We start from the raw sequence: 23,249 nt of genomic DNA on the forward strand, positions 1-23,249 counted from the left end.
AGGATATAAAAAAAAATAAAAAATAAAAGCACAACTCTTCTCGTGTTGTACTGAACAGTGAATGCTTACACTGTGGCACTGAAAAAAAGCATAGCAGTTTAAACTTAAATCCATCTTTTATTGACATTTATGTTCACTGTATGGTCTGTAACATCACAATAGCACACTGGGAAATTAGTACAGGAAGAAGGGATGGTGAATGCCCGGGGTGTCTCATTAACCTCACCTTCTTTTAGTCTTCTCAAAGGTCAACGGTGAAGGTGAGGGGGTCATACATCACTCTCAACCGCACACCAGCTTATATTTACCTCGGTCTGTCTTCAAAAATACAGCATGTTTATGGGAGCTAAAAAGCACTGGAATAAATAAAAACGAGTGAGGAATTTATCATAACTATCATACAACTGTCTAACAGTATGCATGTGAAGAGTGACCAGAGACCACAGCAGGTGGTGGCAAAGAGTGCTAGGGTTCATCTCCATCCTAAAAAGCCCACGTGAGGAATGTCATGTCTGTGTTATGCTGTTTTGCCATTCCGTAGCCGCCTCCAAATTCTCGTCTCCCTGCTGGCGTCCTCGCAGTCAGCCCAGAATAACTGACAGGTTCAGGAGACAGTATGCTTTGTAAAACTCTCTTTACTTAACAGGTCCGGAAAGCAAGGCAACAAAGTCAGGGTCAAATCATTCAGGCATCATCAAACCTGCAAAGTCTCCTTCGAGAAACTGAAAGGTCCTCCCATATGAGTCTTGATCATTATTCTGGTTGTGGAATAGAGTATCTAGTTTTTTTGTCGTCTTTTTTTTTTTTCCCCCCCAAAAAAAGGGAGCAAAGAGAGCTTGTTCTGTCATGAAATGACTGATGAGGAGAGAATGTGATGCTGCAGTGCTGCTTGTATTCAGTCCATGCAGTGGAATCAGTGTGAATAATGAAGAATTACATTCAGAAAAATAAATGTTTCTCCCTCCTTCCCTCCCTTAATTCCTCTTCTAGCCCAGTGTCTGATATAGCTTAAACATACATCTAAACCCAGGGTTTGTGTTCAGTGTGGTCAAATCTTATACAATGTTAAAAGTCAGGAAACATGAGTTTTGGAAATAAAGTATTTCAGGAACAATATCAAATTAGACGCAGTGAAAAACATTCACTATGTTGGGTTGGATTTCAGTCTAATTAAAAGAAAAATATCCTGCTATACATTCCACTTCTCTCTACCTTGTACTTTTACCGTCACCTTTCTTCTCGAACATTGTGTTCCACCACACTGAACACGCCCGCATTATCCCCACCCGCCCAGTACATCTCCCACTCACACAAAACATCCCTCGAGCACAAAACATGTACAACTACAGAGATCCCACCCGTCCCACTCCCTCCACCACAAAGAAAGAAAAATCAATCATCCCATTAAAACAACGCAACTGCAAAAGAACTACACATTCAAGTACCTCTTTGTCATATGGCACCAAGAGCAAGTGTATCACAAGAACATTAACCAGCCAGCTCTTTTAGGCCTATTCTCTTTCAATACTGCCACTTCAGAAAGCAAAATGAATTTGCCAATGAATTATTGAAAAAAAGTGTATATAACAGTTGTGTATATATTTAGAGCCTCTTTTAAATGCATCTACAGAAAAGAATACACACTCAAAGTATGTGTATCCACTTTGTCTATGCACACATTTATTTCAAAAAGACTGAAGAGTTTTGTTTTTTTTTCTGACAAATATTTGCTTCTGAGGTTTCAATCATTTTTAGTGCTTGGGTCGACAGAAATGAAACGGACTCTTGGTCAATCCAAAGAGTCAAACCAGGGCTTTCCCAGCAACCGCCCTGTTTCTTTGAGGAAAAGTCTATGAAGGTAACTGTGGAAAAATTCAGGAGAGCAATTTCAGTATGAACACAGTTCTGAGTGTCGTCTCTCCCACAGTCTCCCTCCCTTACTTCATACAGTGAAACACCAAAAACCTACTTCTCTCCCCTATCCTGCTGTACAATATATATTTCAAACTCCCCTTGATGTTTCCTAATCCACCTGTAATAGGACCACAGCCACAGTTCTCTGAAAAGCCATATACACAAAAAAACATTAAAAAAAAGAAATTAAAAAAAGAAAAGGCATTATTTGTTTTTTTGTTTGTTTTGTTTTTTGTTTTTTTAACACAGGATATTTGAGAGGTTAAAAAAAGGCCAGTTGTAGCGCAAGCAGGATTGTATGTGAACATACTGTATGTTGAGAGAGGAGGAGGAAGAGGAAGGTTGTGATGCTGGAATCCCTTTACCCCAAACCCTGTCTTTGGAACGCTGTTGTGTGGGAACACTCTGTGTACAACTTGGATTTTTATATTATACATACATATATATATATATATACACACACACACATATATATATACATAGACATATATGTGCGTCATATGCATATACACACACACACATATATATGCATCATATGCATACACACACACACACATATATATGCATCATATGCATACACACACATATATGCATCATATACATATACAAATATACATACATACACACGCATATACACATACACATATATATATATACACATATATATATATATACACATACATATACACATACACATATACACGCATACATATACACATACACATATACACATACACATATACACACACGCACGCATATACACATACACATATACACGCATACATATACACATACACACAATATATATATATATATATATATATATATATATATATATATATAAAAGATATGTATGTATGTATGTATGTATGTATGTATTTATGTGTGTATGTATGTAGAGAGGGAGAGAGAAATTTTACATATAATTTCTATCTTTCTATCTCTTAAACAACAACATGATTCTGGCCATGTCTGCCAAATCCAAATGGCAGCCGAGTCTCTTCTGTCATATGAAGAAACAGAGAAAGCTAAAAGAGAGAGAGACAGAGAGGAAAAGTGAGAAATCATCTGTTTGATAACATCCTTTAAGAGATGAGGAGAGCAAGTGAGCAGAGATGTGCAAGTAGAGTCATCACACTTGAGTTTAAACTGTTTGGTCTTGTTTTAGTTTGGAGGAGCCAAACTGACATTTGTTCCTAGACAGACTTGGTTCTCTCATGAGCGTTCCCCTTGTGATCAGGTGTGTAGCCTCAGGATCAATGGAGCTCTGCGGCGCTGAATTTGAGGCTTTAACCTAGAGGTCTTTGAAAAGTGAGGACTTTGGGAGTTTTAAACCTGGGACTTCTGTGAGGCTTTCTCCAGCGAGCCGGGTGCAAGGGCAGGTGAAGTGTCGGGCCCCGTTTGAGGACTAGTAATGCCTAGAAACCCAAGCTTGCCTGAGCTGGACAAACTTAAGTTGTGTGGGAATCACAGGCCTGTGTGGTTGATTGGCTACCAGTCAGGTGCAAGTAAAGTTCACACTTCAAAACAAATAATGCCCCAAAAACAAACAAACAAACAAAAACAAAAACAAAAAACAAATTAAACAAAAAACGCAGCCAACAACCCCCTAAAACATCCATGAGTGGCTGGTTTGGTCATGGCTGGCTGTTGTGAAGTCCTCCCCTCTCTCTCTCAGTTCTGAGCAAGGCACCATAGAACCCCAAAGCGTTCAAAGCAGGGCTGCTCCTGTGTCTCTGTCGAGCCACCAAAAAAACAAAAAACAAACAAAAAAAAACAACCACTGCAAAGACAGCAAGAAAACAAGGGGCAAGAGAAACTGTGCTTGTTTGCCTCTCCTATGATATATATACTGTATACCAGTGAAGCAGTTGTTCCTGTTTTTTCCCCATTTTGTTCTATAAAAAGAACCAACCAAATCTGTTTTGCAGTCCTCCACGTTGGATGTATTGTGTGTTTTTAAAACCAGGATTTCTGCTTGGATTGATCTCTCAGTGTTGGGGGGGGGGGGTGTTTAAAAATTAAAAGGTGACTATAGATGTGATCTTGTGTGGAAAAGTGGTCCTGTTTTTTGGATCAGGCAGTTGCGCTGGACAGCTACCAGTGGTACTCCAAATCAGCTCCGCTCTGTAAGAGGAAAGCCACCAAGAGAAGGGGAAGAGACAATGAGGAGAGAAAGGAATAGAAAAGTAAAATATGAAAGGAAAGGGAGAGATGGGGGAAGGCAGAATAAGAGGTATAAGGAAAACAAGACAAAGGAGGGAAAGCACGGTGACGGGGGGGAAAAGAGGGCAGACTGTTATCCAGTGTAGAATCACAATGTTGACATTAACATTCAGTGATTTTGCTCCCTAACCTGGACCGAAGGTCAGGTTTTCCTATGATCAACACAACAAAAAAAATGATAAAATAAAGTGGAAAACAGTTACATTAGCAGAGTAAGCCAGGGCACACTTTCAACCTCAGTGTGTAGGGTTTTTCTGCAGCAGTATGCCAACACAACAATTCCAAGGCCTTTCGTCTTATCGCAGGGAGAGACACAGAAACGGAGACTGTTATATGCTTGCGTGCAGTTGTGGAAAGACTTGAGTGAGAGACAGCGATGCATGCGTGTAGGGCCAGTGCATGCGTGTTTCTGTGCGTGTGACGTGAGAGAGGGACTGACAGGACCAGAAACAACCACTCATCCTTGTGAAACCTGGACAGTCATGTCTGCACACAGACACCCATATATACACACACACACACACACACACACACACACACACACACACACACACACACCTTAGACTCTAAAAATGGAGCTCCACATGCTAGACAGTAGATCAGAGCAGGGAGTATAGACTGATGAAGGAGTGACAGGGGAATATGCGTAACAGGTCGCTACTTACATGCCTGTAAGAATGTGTGCGAGCGTGTGTATGTGTGGTTGTATGTATGTGTGTAGATGAGGCGTTGGAAGAAGGGGGGAGGGGTGTAACAGTAATATATGTGATATGTGATCACTTACCAAATGAAACAGGAGGGCTGCGTTAATCAGAGGGTGAACACACAGTTAGACAAATCGATACATCCCTCAACAATGTGTGTGAGTGTGTGTTTTTAGGTGTTTACTTTACCACGCACCATTTGCTCGGCATATTTTGATTATTATTTTAGTTGGGGTTTTTTTTCTCCCCCCCTTTAACAGAGGGCAAAGCTTTTGGGTTTTTTTAAGTTAAAGGTGTCATCAGTAATTTTTTTGTAGCTTTATCGCACAAAACGTATCAACAGGGGTTTGTCGGTTGTCATTCTTTTCTCGCTTCGATTACATCTTGTTACCCTTTTCGACAACTGCCGCTCATCGGTGGAGCATCACGCTACAAGTAGCGTAGTAGCTCGCTCTCGATTTTGGTCCGTTCTGGCGGTTCACATATTGGATCTGTTTTAAATGTCTTTGGATCTATTATGGACTAGGTCTGTCTGTCCTCGGGGTCCCATTTTTTGAAAAGGGATTTCAAGAGACATTGGGTTTGGGTAGGTCCAAAAGTACGACTTACTAGTACTATGATGAAGCCAACATTAGAGAGATTACAAGAGATGATGTTTTTTGTCAACGCATTAGAGGACTCACTAACATCACTAACAATATTGCTAATTATGTTGCCCTTTCAGTTTATACAGGAACAAAATAAGTACGGTAGATAAAACTTTAAATGTGAGTCAGTCTAACTTCAGTTTTTACTGTGAGTTGTAGTACTGTAGCACCACCTCACCTGAGGCAGTTTGGACTCAGTGTACACATGATTACTTGGAAGTGTAAAATTTACTATATATATCTATCTTCACTAAACAATGTTATGACATGCACCCTTGTTTTTTTTTTTTTTTCCTCTGAAGAACGATACAAGTTATCTAACAGGCGGTAATCTTGACGTTTGTTGGTGAAATCTTATAAAACTACTAAACTTAGGGGGTTGTGCTCCTCCACAAACCCCCCATGTTGCAGTTTCTCAAATCAGCCATGAGAGGTTAGTGAGAGCCATATTTTACTGATAACACCTTTAATTGAAGAAAAAACAATGTGCTGTTAACTGCTGTGTAATTGTGTAACTTACAGTCCTCACCAGTTTAACACAAAAAACTAGAAATGCTAGCCAATCCTTAAAATTACAGAATTCCTTAAACCTTATGATTACAATTAAAATCAACTTAAAACCACTATGTGTAGAATTTGGAAATTTATCATGTTAGCACCCCAGGTGATGTCAAAAAAAGACAACACTTAGAATGGCATCACAAACAGCAACACATTTTTCTGCAAAAATGTCATCACCATAATTTGAAAGATGCTATAATCACATAGTGGCTTTAAGCAGAGTAGATAATATCCTCCCATGTGTGAGCATGTGTGCGTAATACACAGTCACAATCACAGTAACTCTGCGTCCATGCAGAAAAGCTGAGACAACACCTCACCTCCAACACAAGCTGCCCAACAGGAGACCACGCACGCACGCACGCACACACACACACACACACACACGCACACGCACGCACACACAAAAATTTTGGGCCCGCCTGGTCATAATTTCTGGTACTGTGAATAGTTAAGTAAGTAGAAGATTTCAAAAAAGCATAAAGTTTAAATTTCTTTAATATTTTAAGCAAGTTTTTTTTTTTTTTGTCCATCTTTTACAGTTTCAAAATTACAAAAGAGGAAAAGGGCCAGGAAAGAGTCATCATTTTTCCTTGCAAAAGGCTTCTAGTTCTGTGAGATTATTGGGCCCTCTTGCATGCAATGCTCTTTTGAGGTCTATTCTCAGATTTCCGATGATGTTTAGATCGGGGGACTGTGAGGGCCATGGCAAAACTTTTAGCTTGCCTCTTGAGGTAGTCCATTGTGGATTTTGAGGTTTGTTTAGGATCATTATCCTGTTGTAGAAGCCATCCTCTTTTCATTGTCAGCTTTTTGACAGTGTGATGTTTGCTCCCAGAATTTGCTGGTTTTTAATTGAATCCATTATTCCCAGTACCAGTGAAATGCTCTCATGTGCCACTGGCTGCAACACAAGCTCAAAGCATGATCAATCCCCCCCTGTGCTTAATAGTTGGAGAGGCGTTGTGCCAAACATACCTCTGATCATTTCAACCAAAAAGTTCTATTTTAACTTCATCAGTCCACAGGACTTGTTTCCAAATGCATCAGGTTTGTTTAGATGTACCTTTTTGCAAACTTCTGATGCTGAATTTCGAGTTGAAGATGCAGGGAAGGTCTTCTTCCAAGGAAGTCATATTTGTACAGGTGGTACTGCACAGTAGGACAGTGCATCACCGCTCCAGAGTCTGCTAAATCTTCCTGAAGATCCTTTGCAGTAAAATGGGGCTTTTGATTTGCCTTTCTAGGAATCCTACAAGCAGTTTTCCCTTAAAGTTTTCTTGGTCTTCCAAACTTCGACTTGATCTCTACCGTTCCTGTTATCTGCCATTTCTTAATTACATTTAGAACTAAGGAAACAGCTTCCTGCAAAACACTTTACTATCTTCTTATGGCCTTCTCTGCTTGGTGGACATCAATTATTTTGATTTTCAGAGTGCTGGGCAGCTGCTCAGAGGAGCCCTTGGGTACTGATTCTTGGGACCAGGTTTGAGGAGTCAGAGTATTTATAAAGTTTTGAAATTTGCATCACTTGGCCTTCCCTAACAATGACTGTGAACAAGCCATAGAGCTGAAAAGCCAATTAAGGTCTTAGACCTTGGTAAAAGTTATCTGAGAGCTCATAACTTTTTTATGGTGCTCATTTCCTTTTTTTAAAGCTAAAATTGAACAAAACAATAATAATTCACTAATCTCACTTAAAATGTTGAAAAGAGTGTTTCATCTTTAACTGTTTGCCTTTTGAAGATCACTTCATCTTCTACTCACTTATCTGTTCACAGTTACAGAAATTTTGACCAGGGGTTCCCAAACTTTTCATCCCATTGTACTTGTCTTAAGTTAGGTGTGAAGACACTCACTGACAAAATGCATTCCCTAGCCCCTTACCCTAACCATCAGAGATAAATGCCTAACCCTAACCCTAATTCTAAACTGAACCCGAAAACCAAGTCCTAACCCTCAAACAGCCCTTTGAAGGTGTGAGGACCAACATTTCTTCACAACTATGGTTTAAAACCAAATTTGTCCACACAACCATAGAAGGACGGACACACGGACACACACACACACACACACACACACACACAGATTCATTTTAGGAGTCAGTTTCCATCTCAGCACTTTTGCTATGTCCATCACCAACAGAGAGACAGAGAGAGACAGAGACAGAGACACACACACACACACACACACACACACACACACACACACACACACCAGACATAACAGCAAAGAAACAAGTGGACAGAGCTTTATAATGACACTGCAATGTTAACAATTCTTAAGACTGTCACAGTGGCATCTCAGTGTGCTATTCCCTCACAGACCCATCTGATCCATCATTTGAAAATCACATCCACACACTTATACATGTAACCACTCATCCAATAAAACAACAGAAAGTACCAGGACCGCAGAGGTGCTATTATGTCAGAGAGAGCATGTTTCTGTAAAACTTGCTGGCACGCAAGAGTGTATTTCCAAATCTATGGGCAAGATACATGCTTAAACACAACTTGCTGGAGTATGATGCCAACATGTACAGACTCCTTAGTGTCACAAATTCTGAACTAGTGGCCACGGCCTATATATTTACCTCAAATAAATTGAGAACTACTAACTACTTGTTCACAACAAACATGGTTGCAGGCTACAAAGTTAAACAACAAACTGCACTAGAGACATACCGAAGCTGTATATTTGGGTTTCTGGCACATACTGAGCATAGGGACAGACAGTAAAGAAGAGGGTAATGTAACAGCGATTGTTTGAAAAGTATTTTTGACATTTTGATACTTGGCTTGCAATGAAATCGGCAAAAAGCTGACTACAGCTACCATTCTCAATGAAGGAGCAAGCAACAAATGTTTCAGAGCCACTTTTCAGGCCTACGCTTTTATTTCCAATATTTCTAACAATACAAGAATGCAGCATGAAGCTGAAGGATGCAGAGCCACATCTGACTTGCAGCAGCAAAAAGTATGCTTACAATTTTATAAACCATAGACCCATCCTCAAAAAGGGGAACACTGTTCAAGTACCAGTGGCAGATGCCTGTGTGTGGTATTGTATATTGCTTTGGTGTCTAATAAATGCAGACTGATCCAAAAAGTGTTAGCTTAAGAATCCTTTGGGGTAGCTTTGTGTTAGGACAGGGAAAACACAGAGAAGGGAAAGCCCAAAAAAAAAAAAAGGAGTGCCCCACTTGGAGATCAATTTTAATACTTCATATGCAATGACTTTTGGGTGTAAAAATATATACAGTACACACAAAATCACCAGCATGGTCCACCAGACGGAATGAATCAAGGAAAGTGTAAAAGCTTTTCAGACACCACTGAAACTACACAAAAAGAAAGCTGCTATCTCAGATGAGTTATGTAGCCTCAAGACTTAAGCATAATATTTGTATGCACGTGTTTTATAAATGGTCAAAGAAGGACAAAGCTCATTCATTCATCACATATACTGACACTCACCCCATCTTCCTCCCTGTATGGGTTGAGACGGTTGTATACTGCTTCAATAACACTGCGTCTGCAGGAAGAATACGGATACAAAAATGTGATTAGGTCTCTTGAGCTATTCAATTCAAACCATCCAAAGTAACAAAAGAGGGCATAGGTGGAAGAACAAAGTACAGTAAGGAGCAGTTGTGAAAAAAGAAAAACATGTGGCTAGTCTTTTGATGACTGCAAACTTTACTGTATTCCTAGGGTGACATTCAAAAATCAGTACCTGGGCAGAGCATACGCATACTAGATAACTTTTTATTTGTTTTTTGGGGGTTGTTTTTGTTGTTTTTTTAACATTATTAGTACATTTTAACATTGCCTCTATTCTGGCCAATTGATGTCTTTTTGAAGCTTTTGATCAGCCGAGACATACAAAGGTTTGACAAAGCTTTCCTTGCCCTTTTATATTTTTATTCCAAATGTTTATGATGCCTGTGATGAAATAACATAGCATCCCTTTGAGGGCTGTGGTCCTTACTTGCTGGCAAGGCCTCCCCCTGGTGGCAGGGGGGGCATGCCGCTGTCAGTAGACAAGTTCCTCATCACTGTTACCAGGTCCGGAAACCCCTCCTCCCCCGGCCGAGACAGCATCTCTAAAACAACACCAGGCATGTTGTTATACAAGTCAGTATTAACAGAGCTAGTGATAGCCAAGAACAGCTGGGGAAAGATAGGAGAGGGAGAGGAGAATAGAGGAAAGAGACCAAAAATGTGATAAATGAAGGAGAAAGGAAGGAGATATGGAAACCATACAAGTGAATCTGTGGACACGAGAGTGTGTCTGAGACGGAGAGAGGGAGAGAGATGGTGACAGAAAGAGGCCTGAAACTGAGATGAGAGTGGCATGAGGCCAGGTCAATGTTCAGCCAGAGCATTCCTTTCCCTCTTTCTCTATTTCTCTCTTTCTGCTCCCACTTTCTTTCTATCAGTATTGTACAGTACCTGAAGCCAAACATCTATTCTGCTTCACGCGAACAGAACTTTTGAGTACCTTTATTTTACCCTGAACTTTGGAGTGCCTATCAATACATTCACCAAACATTAATTTACTGTATTATACACATTAACGACCTCTTTCATTTTACCATCTGCATTACACATTCTTAATGTGGATATTACAACCTATCTTCCAAATACTAGACCCAGGTTTTCCCATTCTGTGGATCAAGACAAAAGTAGTAGCAGGTTGGTAAAAACAAGATAAGTGTAAGGATTAATTTTACCTAGTTTCAGAGTTTAAGAATATATTTTCTTGTTTGGCCAAAATCTGAAACAGCTGACCAGCCCCGGTTTTACACAAGACAACAATAGTAAGGAAAGAGAGCTGACATAACCAACAAAGACTAGAAAAGTTGCACCGTGTTTATCAGAGGGTCTCATGCATCCTGAGAAAAAATAATGTATGTAATGAGAAAGAAAAGGACAGAAAGACAGGACGAGGGCAGGGAATCCATCCAAACAAGACAGGGAATGTTTGAGCGAGGGAGGGAAGAAAAAGATGTGTTTAGGGAGGGAAAAGGGAGGAGAGGAGCAAACAGGGAATAAAGAGGAGAGATGCTTTCTGAAATGGAAAAGGAGGTCATGATGGTGTCATTCTTCTGCTGTGAGACAGAGCTAACTTGGCTGGAGGTTAGACCATAGAGAGTGGCAGGGTCAGTAAGTGGAGAAAACACATACAGATATGATACACAGCTTCAGGTGGAGAAATATACTGTGTTTCCAGGAAAAAAAGCTTAGTAGGATGAAAGATAAAGACCTTTTTTTTTTTTTGTACACCTTTTTAAACAACAGTATTAATAGGTGTATTTGGGGTTTATAGGTAATTTATTATAAATAAGAATGTAAACCCACAGTGGTTCTAAAAGCATACACAGCTTAACACATGACACTAACTCATGTGTTCCAGTCATTGTCAAGTTTTCAAAGTGCATTTTTTTTCCCATGAACCTCCTTAAATTAAATGACCAAACATTCATTTTAAGCCACAGAAAGAATCTGAATACTCCAGATACTCCAGAAAAACTAAATAGGGATTATGTAACTTAGCAACAAAAATGTTAATATTGAACAACTCCGTTCTGTTTGCACATAAGTAAACATTGGTTCTTTTTCTCCATCCATCCATTCTCACCTTCCACTCGAGACTCCAGATATTTGTTGAGCTCAGCATCTTTCCTCACAGCTTCCTCTGACACTTTGGGAGCGTTGGGCAAACACACTAACACAACACTCATGTTATCCCGACTCCCCTAAGTTGGATGGGAGGAGAGAGGAACGAAGAAAGAGCAGGTAAGAGAAGGAGTTATTGTGTAGCGCTGAAAGAAACAGTGAAGATGGTTTCCTGGGGACAAGTAAAGGAAAAGTATGTACTGCAGCTCACAACTGAGTAGCTGAGGCAGTAAGGACAAAATAAATAAATAAATATACTGTCATATATAATGCTGTTTTTCCATCCAATATTTAAATCTACTGAATTCAAACATACCTAAGCTGCTGTTCAGGGTTAATGAGGAATCCTGCTAAATTTTTACAGCTATCTTTCAATAGTACAGAAGGCAATTATTTGATACTTAAAAATTAAAAGTTTGTACTTGCATTGTTGGCATTTGTACTTTGTATGTTCTAAAACTGCCCAACCAATCTCACTTTCCCCTGCTATTTTTATTTGAGGGACCATTTAGTTTTGCGCCTGGGCCATTATAGATGTATAGCTAGTAACAGTTAATCGGTTTGACTTCAAATGGCCTTTTTGGTGACACAATAACTTAAAAAAGTAATTCTGGCAAAGCGGTTTCTTGGAGGACTTGATTCAGCCAGATTCCAAAGATTTTAATCCCTATTATCCATTACCAAACAGAAGCTATCACAGCAAAAACATACAAAAGTCATGTTCAAAACAAATGTATACACACCTTGTGCAGGCAGGTATCCACCACTTCATTGCAGACTCTTTCCAGGTCATCAGACACCTCAAGCCTAGATTTTACAAAGTCGCACAGCTCCTCATTGGACATGACATCCCAGATGCCATCACAGGCCAAGATCACAAACTGATCCTGTTCTGGGGCCCGAACCATCTCAAACACTTCTGGTTCAGGACTCACCAGCTGCTCTGTGGGGCCCTTCCCATCCACGCACTTGTAATCATAGTCCCCCAAGGCTCTTGATACGGCCAGTGACCCATTAACCCTCTGAATCATCACTGAGCCACCAGCATTCTGGATGCGCTCTCTCTCACGTGGGTTGCAGGGCTTGTGGTCAAGTGTGGAGAAGCACACATGTGAATTGCGGTACAGAACAGCTCGAGAATCACCACAGTTAATGAAAAAGAAATGTTCTGGTGACAGGAGGATTCCCACTGCCGTGGAGCCACTACGGTCCATGCCATTTCGAAGATCAGAAAAGCTGCGCATGTGCTCATCAATCCTCAGAAAGCCTGTCCGGATCCCGGCTTTCACAGCCTCCACTGTAGGAGGAACTTGCGCTGGAGGGTCACTGCTGGAACTGTCTGAACCAGCCTGGGAGCCTTGTGTCCCTCTGGCCCCTAAGCTAGCACTGATTATGTGTTCCAGAAGATGCTTAGAGCAATAGTTGGCAACCCTCGAACCAGCATGACCATCATACACAGCAAAAAACGACCAGTTAGTCATACCAGGAGCAGGAAGTCCCAACACAGCTGTATGAGCATCCTCCATCTCCACCCGCCAGCCCTGCATGGAGCTCAGCCCATAGCGCAGGCCATTGCCCTCACCATGTGAATTATGCTTTTCTGTCTTGGGTTTGTCCAGGAACGCACCCATGGCTCTGCCCTTGAGAGACCCACTGCTACCTGTGGGAGAGAAAAAAAAAAAAAAAAAGAGACAGACACCAGACAAAAAAAAAAAAGGAACGATGAATCTGAATTAAACAGTTTAGTCACTGCAGGCTTGAACTATATTGACACAATACCAGAATGTTGACTTTGACAACAATACAGAGTTTAAAATGTTAGCCTTCAAGATTGTCTGGTTTGGTAGGTTTAAGTTAATATATGTTGACTCGTGGTCACCAATTACATTTTCATAACAACACATCCAAAAGTAAGGCCAATTCCACAGTTCCTCACTATAAACACTTTATACTAACCTATTGTATTTTGGCAGCTAGGTAAGAAACTCCTATTTCAAATAATGCAAAATCTCCCTCCAAAGTTAATTTAGCATTAATTTGTGGGTTCTGCATTTCTACTGGATGTTACATTGTGTGACATTTGGCCTTCTCTCAGTGAACATTTGACACAGGTAACACTAATGACATTAATTATGGCTTAATTCAATTTAGATGTACAAATGCCGGGGCCCTGGCATCGTGCATGCTGGTTCAAAAGTGTAGCTTCCTGGCAAACCTAACTTTAACGGTAAGTCCAGACTTTCCCATCCAACTATGAGTGTTTCCACCTGAAAGAGGCAGGGTTTGTAAAAAAAATAACCAATCATAGCTACCATTAAACTAAAAGGAGCAGCAACAGATAATATTACATTGAATGAGGGTATTGATCTTCATGGATACTAAGGATGTTGCAGAGGAAAAGTCATACGGCAGTGAAAAAAAAGATTAAAATACCAAAAATATAAATATACTTACAACAATTTATTATACTAACTGCATATAGTCTTTCTAATATTACTTTTAAATGCTTACACTGGACTGGAATAAAATTGTACCTACTTAGTTCTGTGGTCAATAAAGTGAACTGAATTGAACTACAATAAGAGCTGAAAAAGTGCACCAGCTTTATGAGTCAGATATAGTACCTCATAACTTATACTGCAAAGGTCTTGTTTTCAGGTTTTTGAACCAGGCTGTAAAAATAAATTAGGCTTCCACTCAAAATTGTAGTGGTTATGCCTTCTCAGCCAACAAACACAGATTACAGATCTCAAATGAATCTTAGAGGGTCTTAAAATGTGAAACCTGCAAATGTCCCACAGATTATTAAGGAGTTGGACTTGGACTGCTGGAGCTTTTAGGGATGTGTGTGTTTCTTTTACTGTTTACTTAATATGCTTAAAGGAATAGTTCAACGAAATGGCGATCATTGCTCAACGTATCCAGAAATAGCACAGCCACTTTGGTTTATGCTTAAAGAGACTGAGGAGCAAGCGTAAAAGCTTCTTTGGCTGGCCAGAAGTCGCTACTAAGGGCATTAAAAAAATCCACAGAGTGGTCGAGAGAATGTGTTAACTGTCCATAACTGCTCCTGCATTAGCTAAATGAACAGCAGCATCAGGCTGCTTGATAGCAGAGAGAAAAATTCTGTATCCAACCTATGTTAATTGGTTACGTAATTCGAGTCTTATTGATTGTCACACTACTTAATGGCCTCTTAGCCTCGGAAATTGCACTGTTAACCTTGTACTTTATTTCTGAAAATATCAATAAATGCTACTTACAAATAAGCTGTAGGCAAACTCAAGGTTCCGGTCTCTTAATGTACATGTGGTTAAGGCTTAACACGTAACAACTGCCCGGTTTTACTATCTCATATTTCTGTTAATCCATAATTTAAGGTCAGAGGTAAAAGCCTTGTTTAGATTTTATCAACAAAAATGAATAAAAAAAAATGCTACCCAGCAAATGAGGGGGAGTCAATCACATGAACTGAACAAAGTCACCCCTATCTACATAGGAAGTGTTGAGGCTGTCTTTTTTCAGTCATCTGTCTCACATCTAACAGAGTAGATAAACTTCAATCTTAACTAATACCATTGTCTACAGGGCCCGCATGACAGCTGGCACTTCACTCACTTTTCAAGTGCATAACTGCAACCGGAAAGGTCTTTGGACTTTTGTGTGCAAGCACATTATTCTGCAATGGGCTGTGAGCACTGCAAAATGCCTTCAGAACAGCAGCGCTGTGGCTTAACGGATCCAGTGCGAGAGGTTTGAGGCTCTTCCTGTTGTGCTGCTGATGTGCTGCTTTTGCTACACAGCTGGTGTACACAAAGTGTAAGACTCAAGTCCCAATTTTTTGACTTGACAGTTGATAATAATTTTAAATAAAGTAATTGGGACATAACTTAGACTTGAAAAAAGCTGACATGAAAGGACTTCATTAAAATTACCTATTGAATATGCATTTCAACTTTAGCTCGTGATAGTACATGTAAAAAACACAAAGCCTTTTCCCCCAACCAGTAATGTTTATAGTTGAAACATTATTGGCTCACATTATTGTGAGATGCACACAAACCAAGCCTGTGAAAGCAGACTAGCCAAAACAGTTGTGCATGACAACCAGGTATCAAAGGCTGCAGGTCAGTAAGTGACAAAAAAAAAAAAAATACAGTATCTAGCTGAATTATATCAAAAGCTTAACACCATACGATACTTAGTTATCTACGCTATAATATGTATGAACACTAAAATGCTACTACAAATTGTTTGTAAAATGGCAAAACTGGAGGTTGCTTCAGATTGAGTCAGTAGAGCATGTCAAATATAAATACGTTACCCAAAGATTAAAAAATAGAATTAATAAATAATTTATCCAGTCAATCTAATGTCAGTCAAAACATAAACAATGCCATTTTTACCAGTTATCAGAGTCCCACAAAGGTTCGAACTACCATATAATCATTTGAAAACACTGCTTATGCAAAACATCCAAACAGTTTGGTGTTTGGATGAAGTTTGGTGAAACTGACTATAGCAACAATTTGAAGTCATCTTCAAATGTTCAAAGAAAATGATGTTATGATTATTATGATTATGATTATTATTAAATATTTATGGTCAAGACTGCAAACAACTGACCTAATAAAGTGGTGACACACAGTCTGACATTTGGGTGGGTACCAAAAACAACTTTATGCAACTTACTTATTAAGATATCAATTATAAAACTGATCCAAACATTATCATCTATAGTCTGCCACTGTAGCAAAGTCAGCAGTAGAGAATGATGACTCAGGTTTAGTGTTTTTTGTTAACTTTAGAAAAGAGTGGTTTGTGTGACTTCCAGTCTTCCAGTGAGATACTGAGATACAACTGGTGTGTTTTACTTTGCATATCACCAAACATCCATACACAGGCCCACTTGGCCACTGATCACATATCAAAGGGCTTGGAAGCATCAACAGTCCAAACCACTTGAATTATTACCTTGACAAGTGAATTCACACAGGCATTAAACTCATTGAGCAGATATCAAAGCCATGTGCACAATCACCAAACCAATTCATTTGCTCTTTCACCTGTCCAGTGACCACATACACACTGCACCAAGGCAAGAGCCCTGCTATTTTAGGGCTCATAAGTCATCAACAACTCACAGCCACGATATGTACCATATCCTGTTGGTGTTTAGTTTAAAAAAAGTACGTACCAGGATATACAAACTGGCTTGGAGTGGCAGCTGAGTGGTTGTCATGGCAACAGAAGCAGTAGTATGTTCATGGTTGCAGCATGCGACAGGAGGGCTGCACACCCATGCCACCATGTGTGCGTGCACGCGTGTGCGCGTACATTTGTGTGGATATTTATGGTGCGCAAATGCGGGGCTCAGCGGTGCAAGCATTTCAATCGCATTTGCAACTAAAAATAGATGCGTGCGAAATGTAAGATGTATTGAAAAGCATGTGCAAATAAAAAGTATTAAAAAACTTCAGCCCAAGCTGATTTTTTTTTTTTCCCCAAACAAAAAAGGTTGTAAAACAACGACGAGCACTGAACCGATACTTTCCGTTGGGAGAAGAAAAAAATAAAATAAAATAATCACATGATCCCCTCATCAGCACGAAGGCCCTCTAGACACCACTTTTTCAGTCTATACGGACTTAGCAGACTTTTCTTGGCGTTTAGGACTGAGAAGAACTACTTTATTATAGAGGTGTTCATACAGTATATACTGTTTATACAGTTTAAAGTACACCTAATTAAATATTTATTAAATATGAAGTTTGAAGCAGAAATAATTAAAAACCTAGTGTACTTTTTGTATTCAAGTAAATGAAATCATTTTGCTTGTAAATGTCCCCTTGTATCCCTTTATTAAGGAAGAACACATTATTTGATACATTTTCATTGCACCTCTAAAGTTCTTTATCTACTCCTAAATTTTTCAACATTCGTTCTTGGCAGTGTTGAACTTGATGACCATTTCATTCTCCCCCATTGAGCGATATCTCTCATCTAACCTCTGAAAATAAGTGGGGAGGGGCTCGGTTTTTCGGGTGAGGCATTGGTCCCTACAGGTTTTGGGTTTCTTACTGTCGTTGTGCAACTTCAAAGTTTCAAGCTTAAACTCTATTGACCCAGTACCACAACCACGGGTACTGCGTTCATCTTTGGAACACGGTAACAGGTAAATCAACCACAGACTACACACAACAATGAACTACCACTCTCTCTTGCCAGACTCTTGTTTGGTGAAATGAATATGTCTATATCTACATTTCACATGACAGTATAATGACAGTATAACTGTACAGTATTTGGTGAGGAAACAACAGGTGATAGGTGTGTTTGTGGATGACTTAACACAAATGATCACTATACAATGACTCAACATGATAACTTGTGAAGAGGCTACTGGAAAAAATGTAGCGCAGTGGTATAGAGGAAGTCTGTTGTCTGAGCAGTGTAGATAGAAGTGCTGCTGAGTGAAATTCTCAGTATTTAAAACAATAAATGATTTACATGTGGTTAACCAAAAGAAAAACAGAGACAAAAACAGAGAGAAGGAGATTTCAGCACCAGATAATGGCCCTCGTTCTTCATCCAAAAAGTATATTTTATTACAGTAGTCAAACTGGCTGGTTCATTTCGAGGTACAGCAGCAAGTACGGCTGATTGGCGTTAAATGTAAATTGTACCATGAAATAAAGCGTTCTGTCTAAATCATCCACAATGTGTATTCTCTAGTGTTACCTGAATGTTTGGTGAGAATTATCAAACCCAATGTAGTGGACTCAAATTATACCGCAATGCAATGTCATAAGTAGCGGAAAATCTATGGTCACTAATTCATAGGCTAACTGGATAACTGGAGTAGTGTCCAAATATTGTTTTTCTGATCTGACAAACTATATCCTCCACTTAAAAGAATTCCCTTTACAGTGGACGAAAGTGAATAAGTGAACAATTTTGTAAGTAAATTAATGTATGTTCTTAGCGTGAGTCTATCAGTAGTCAAATAACAATGTGGAGAACCTCATGCAGCTAAGAATTTTCCTCAGTGCTAATAACAAATCATAAAAAATCAGTGCAGTCACATAATTGCAAAGTGACTCAGTTCCACTTTGCAGCTTAGATCTCTAGTTAAAAAAGCCAATACTTAGAGCATGGGGTAAACTTTAAAATTATCAATTTCTACTAATGTGCTTATATTGTCATTTAGGCAGAGGATCATCTTTCTACTGATTAAGCGTCCATTAGCCACATCCCCATTTGAAAAGAGTAAAAAAAACTAAAGGTATCTGGAACAGCTGGTGTAATGTGCTGTCATCGTTTATAATAAAGACTATTGCTAAAATGGAATCAGTTTTACGCTTCAGTGAGGTTATCTGACTTTTTTACAAATTAGAGTGGTGAAACAAAAAGTCGGGGAAAATCTCAGATCCCCCTTTTTGATGACTCATCATTGAAACCACATCAGAAGCAGTCAATTTCCCAGAACAAGTGCTCTTTGAACAGACAGCTTCTGCATCAATGCAGTGGCGTCGATGAAGCTAGGGCCGTTACTTGACCAGACTCCTGTCTGTCCAGGTTATAGACAAAGAGGAGGTAAATGTGTTATGTTATACTGGACTTTGAGTAGGTTCGCAGCAACAAAAAGAGCATGTGTACTTGTACCTGCTCTCTCTATCCAGAAACCTGGCCTACCGTTAATTTGACTCCCATGGCCTCAAAAGTTGAGAAACAGTGAGATGTGGTGAGGAGAAACGCAGAGGGACGAATGACGTGTTATTGCATGGGTTCAGCATTTACCATGTACTAAATGGTTTAAAAACAATCTTTATTCCCATAAGACATAGTGTATTAACACACGCAATGTGTTTTCATATTAACAGACAGTAAAATGTATCCAGATGGTTCAGTGAAACTGATTGAGTCTCGGCCACAATTACTGTATTTTACAGGTTTACAGCAGTCAAGACTCTAATATCCAGCTGAAATCCCCGATAGTCAGTAAAGATGTGTGCTTATCTTATTCAAAAATGTCCTTAGGTAAGTGAATAACCCTTTAGCAAGAGAACTGTGAGCATAACCTGAATGTGACAAAAGAAATGTGATAAAAGGCTGAAAAAGTTCAAATAAATTAAATAAGGTGTTAACACACCCCAGTATCATGGATTATTATGCATACCCCAGATTTCATATACTAGTATCATTTGAGACATCAGCATAAACAAAAAAATGTATTTTGGCTAATTCTAAAAAAGAAAAGAGTATTATTAGAAAATTCATCAGCAACTCAGTCTTTTGTTGTTCAGAAACATACGCACAGTTAATCAATCTCCCCCTCTTGGCACTTGACACTTGATTTATTTTTGAATTTGCCAGTTAACACTGTATCTGAACGAACAACTGTTTGTAAAGTGACTCAGTCAACAGACACAATGAAAAGTTTATAGATAAAAATGCCTTTGGACAAGCTGATAGACTTGATGCAGTCACTGGCTAAAACAGCATGGCTAGTGCAGGATTTCACGTCATGGTGCCAAAACAAACATGCCACTGATGATGCTGCCATTTCTGGAACACACCGTCACACAAACACACTACAAAACACACAACCACAAACACACCGACAACCCAATAAAACTACCCACAACAAGGCAATAAAACATGTTAATTCCTGTACTGGTGTTTCACTGGCATGGAATGGGACTGCAAAACATGAAGGAGCCTGCACTTTTAATTACATTAGACTCTGCTATGTACATTGAATAGCAAATAAGGTTTTATGAATTTCATAATTACACCATACGCATACAGGTTGGAATAAAAAAAAAAATTTCCCTCACCCCTTTAGGAAAACTGTATTCTAAGCAGATACCAGAATAAACTATGTTAAACCAGCTTCATATGTGAGTCGCACCTGTTGCAAATATTCACGTGGTATTACCAAAATAAAATAAAATATATATATATGAATTGTTAATCACTGTCAGTGTGGCACGAATTGATACATACCGTTATTTGGCAAATAATCATATAATACTAGACCATTATAAAATAAAAACAAGAACATATTCAGATATAATGTGAGGGGTGAAAATGTTACATCAAATAAACAGATTTATGAACTTTATTCAGCAAATGTTGCTATGCCATCCAGTAATTAAGCCACTTAGTTCCATCAAATATAAACTGACAGACTGATGCTAATGATACATTTGAAAACTGTCGAGCAAAATACAAGGTAACAACCAACGGCAGTCACTTAACAAAATGGGAACCCGACGTGTTAATAACTCGCGCAACATCGGCAGGACCGATAATATAATAAACATCAAAATCACCAACAGGATACATACTAGCATACTTTTATCGTTATGATCCACAATTAATGGTAACTAGTCAAGAGTCAGCTGCCTCTGACTGAAAATGAGGCCACTTATGTTGGTAGCTAACCAGCTAGCGAAGTTCACAGTTGTCAAAATGTTTTCTCCACGTTAGCGGGTGACTAGCTTACGTTAGTAGGATATATTTAATAGAAACTTTGCTTAATCCCAGTACCAGACGTTACTTACTTTGTAGGATAAGAAGTATCTTTGTCAGCCCTTCTTCTCGTGGCTTTAGGATCAGGTATGTTAAAGTGCCCTGGCTTGTAGTGATAGGCTTAGCTCTCGTTAATGTTAGCCACTTTCGTTTCTCGGCCCCTGCTCGTCAGCTAGCTTTGATTACGCTAGCCAGCATTTCACACGGTCAGTTCTCCTTTCAGCATGTCTCTGCATCGGAATAAAGCTTTTATATACATGATTGGTACTGTGAACCCGGGGAGCACTAAATAAATAAGCGTTACGTAAGCTGCCGGTTGAAAAGAAACACACTCGTTTTGAGCGTCTAGCTAATTTCGGCTAAAGCTAAATGTATGAGGCAGATGACGTTCTTTTTCAACATCCAGTTTGAGGGAAAGGCTATCCTTTCGCTCTCTTCTGTGATTGGACAGACGCCAATTCGAAGCCGAGATATGATTGGTCGTATAATGAGTCAGTCAGACCTCTCCTCTGACACACTGTAAACAGTAAAAATCAAGTTGTTTGGATGCTGGTGTGTATTTGTGTGTGTGTGTGTGTGTGTGTGTGTGTGTGTGTGTGTGTGTGTGTGTGTGTGTGTGTGTGTGTGTGTGTGTGTGTGTGTGTGTGTGCGCGCGCGCGCGCGGGACATATCCCTTGTGACTTTTTGAATTCTCCATATTCTTTACCATTCAGTAGCAGTGGTACCAAAGTAGATGTACCAATACCAAAGTACTCATAATGCAGTAAAATGTCCCCCGCGATATATTATTATGTATGACATTATTAGATTATTAATATTGATGCATCAGTGTGTAAGCAGTATTTCACTGGTGCTCGAGGAGGAGCTAGTTTTAAGTACTTTATGTAAAGTTATCTAGTTTAGACCAGTGCTTCCCAACCTAGGGGTCTGGCCCCTCCAAAAGGTCACCAAAGGGGTCATGAGATGATTTCTAGGAGAAGGACAGAAGGAAAAACAAAGTTCTGGTGCTTTTTTAAAACTTTTCTCTTATCTTTGATTTTGTTGTGAAATTTTGAATAATTACAGTTACTTTAATGAAATAATGTGAGAGGAATTGAGTGGAAACAGCTCTTTACTGGGGCTGGAACTGGAATTCCTGTTAGACATCTGTGACACCGGGCCCCAGCTAGATGATGCTTTTTTGTAACTTGTCACATGTCAATTGCTTGGAAACCAATAACAATATGTTGTATTTTATGAGCTTATCATATGTTTTTTATGTTAAATACTAACAAAATTTAATGTGAAAATCTTAAGGTCAAATAAATGTTGTGGGGTAAAAAGTACAATGTTTCCCTCTGAAAAGTAGCGGAATCCAAGTATTAAGTGGCATAAAATTGAAATACTCAAGAAAAGTAGAAATACCTTAGGTACAATACTTGAGTGAATGTACTTAGTTACGTTCCACTGCTGTTTACCTGTCAAGTTGTGTTTGACAGCCAATGCATATAATATGTAGACAGTAGAAAAACAAACCCCTTTCATGGCAGACATATTGACATGCCATAGCAGGAAAAGCACAGGTGTGATTACTAAAACTGCATCCCATTTAGTTTTTGCCAGTTCCAGGACCCTGCCATTGTGACTCTTATATGGAACAGAGACAGAGAGGTGACCCAGTGTGGACCAGAACACTTTGGAAGGTTTTGTGCTATTCTATATCCCATCTGTCCTGGGAACCTGGGAAGAAGTGGCTGGGTTAAAGAATGAAACTTGGATAAATGACAGTAGATGGTTAGGCATTTCTTCTGATGATGCATGCTCAAATGGATCTTCATCTCCTGAGGAAGGAGATGACATTTGTGAGAAGACGACTGGATATAACACATAGCATCTTCATGGACATGATCCACTACAATCATAAATTCTACTCCCTGCTCAGGTGGTATCTGTTCTGTTAAAGGATGCCCACCGTGCTCCTGTGTGGTTCACATTTG

General features: G+C 39.4%; 1 protein-coding gene across 1 annotated transcript; it reads right to left on the bottom strand.

The window, feature by feature from the left end:
- Window positions 1-2,770: 2,770 nt before the first annotated feature.
- On the bottom strand, window positions 2,771-21,664 carry ppm1ba (protein phosphatase, Mg2+/Mn2+ dependent, 1Ba). The gene is made up of 6 exons (XM_040139752.1): window positions 21,306-21,664; window positions 12,480-13,396; window positions 11,699-11,816; window positions 10,046-10,160; window positions 9,532-9,589; window positions 2,771-4,041 (listed from the first exon to the last, which is right to left on the bottom strand). The coding sequence occupies exons 2-6, from the start codon at window positions 13,365-13,367 to the stop codon at window positions 4,012-4,014; spliced, it is 1,209 nt and encodes a 402-aa protein (XP_039995686.1). The 5' UTR covers window positions 13,368-13,396; window positions 21,306-21,664; the 3' UTR covers window positions 2,771-4,011.
- Window positions 21,665-23,249: the final 1,585 nt, after the last annotated feature.

This window comes from Xiphias gladius, chromosome 11 (genome assembly GCF_016859285.1).
Source record: "Xiphias gladius isolate SHS-SW01 ecotype Sanya breed wild chromosome 11, ASM1685928v1, whole genome shotgun sequence".
NCBI classification, from domain to species: domain Eukaryota; kingdom Metazoa; phylum Chordata; class Actinopteri; order Istiophoriformes; family Xiphiidae; genus Xiphias; species Xiphias gladius.

What these genes read in the sequence shown, in the direction of transcription:
- ppm1ba (XM_040139752.1), bottom strand. Translation starts at nt 13,367, where the DNA reads ATGGGTGCGTTCCTGGACAAACCCAAGACAGAAAAGCATAATTCACAT. An exon ending in GGGGGAGGCCTTGCCAGCAA is followed by an intron (nt 9,590 to 10,045) that starts GTAAGGACCACA and finishes TTCTTCCTGCAG; the next exon opens with ACGCAGTGTTATTGAAGCAG. An exon ending in CATACAGGGAGGAAGATGGG is followed by an intron (nt 4,042 to 9,531) that starts GTGAGTGTCAGT and finishes TTCCTCTTACAG; the next exon opens with AGCGGAGCTGATTTGGAGTA.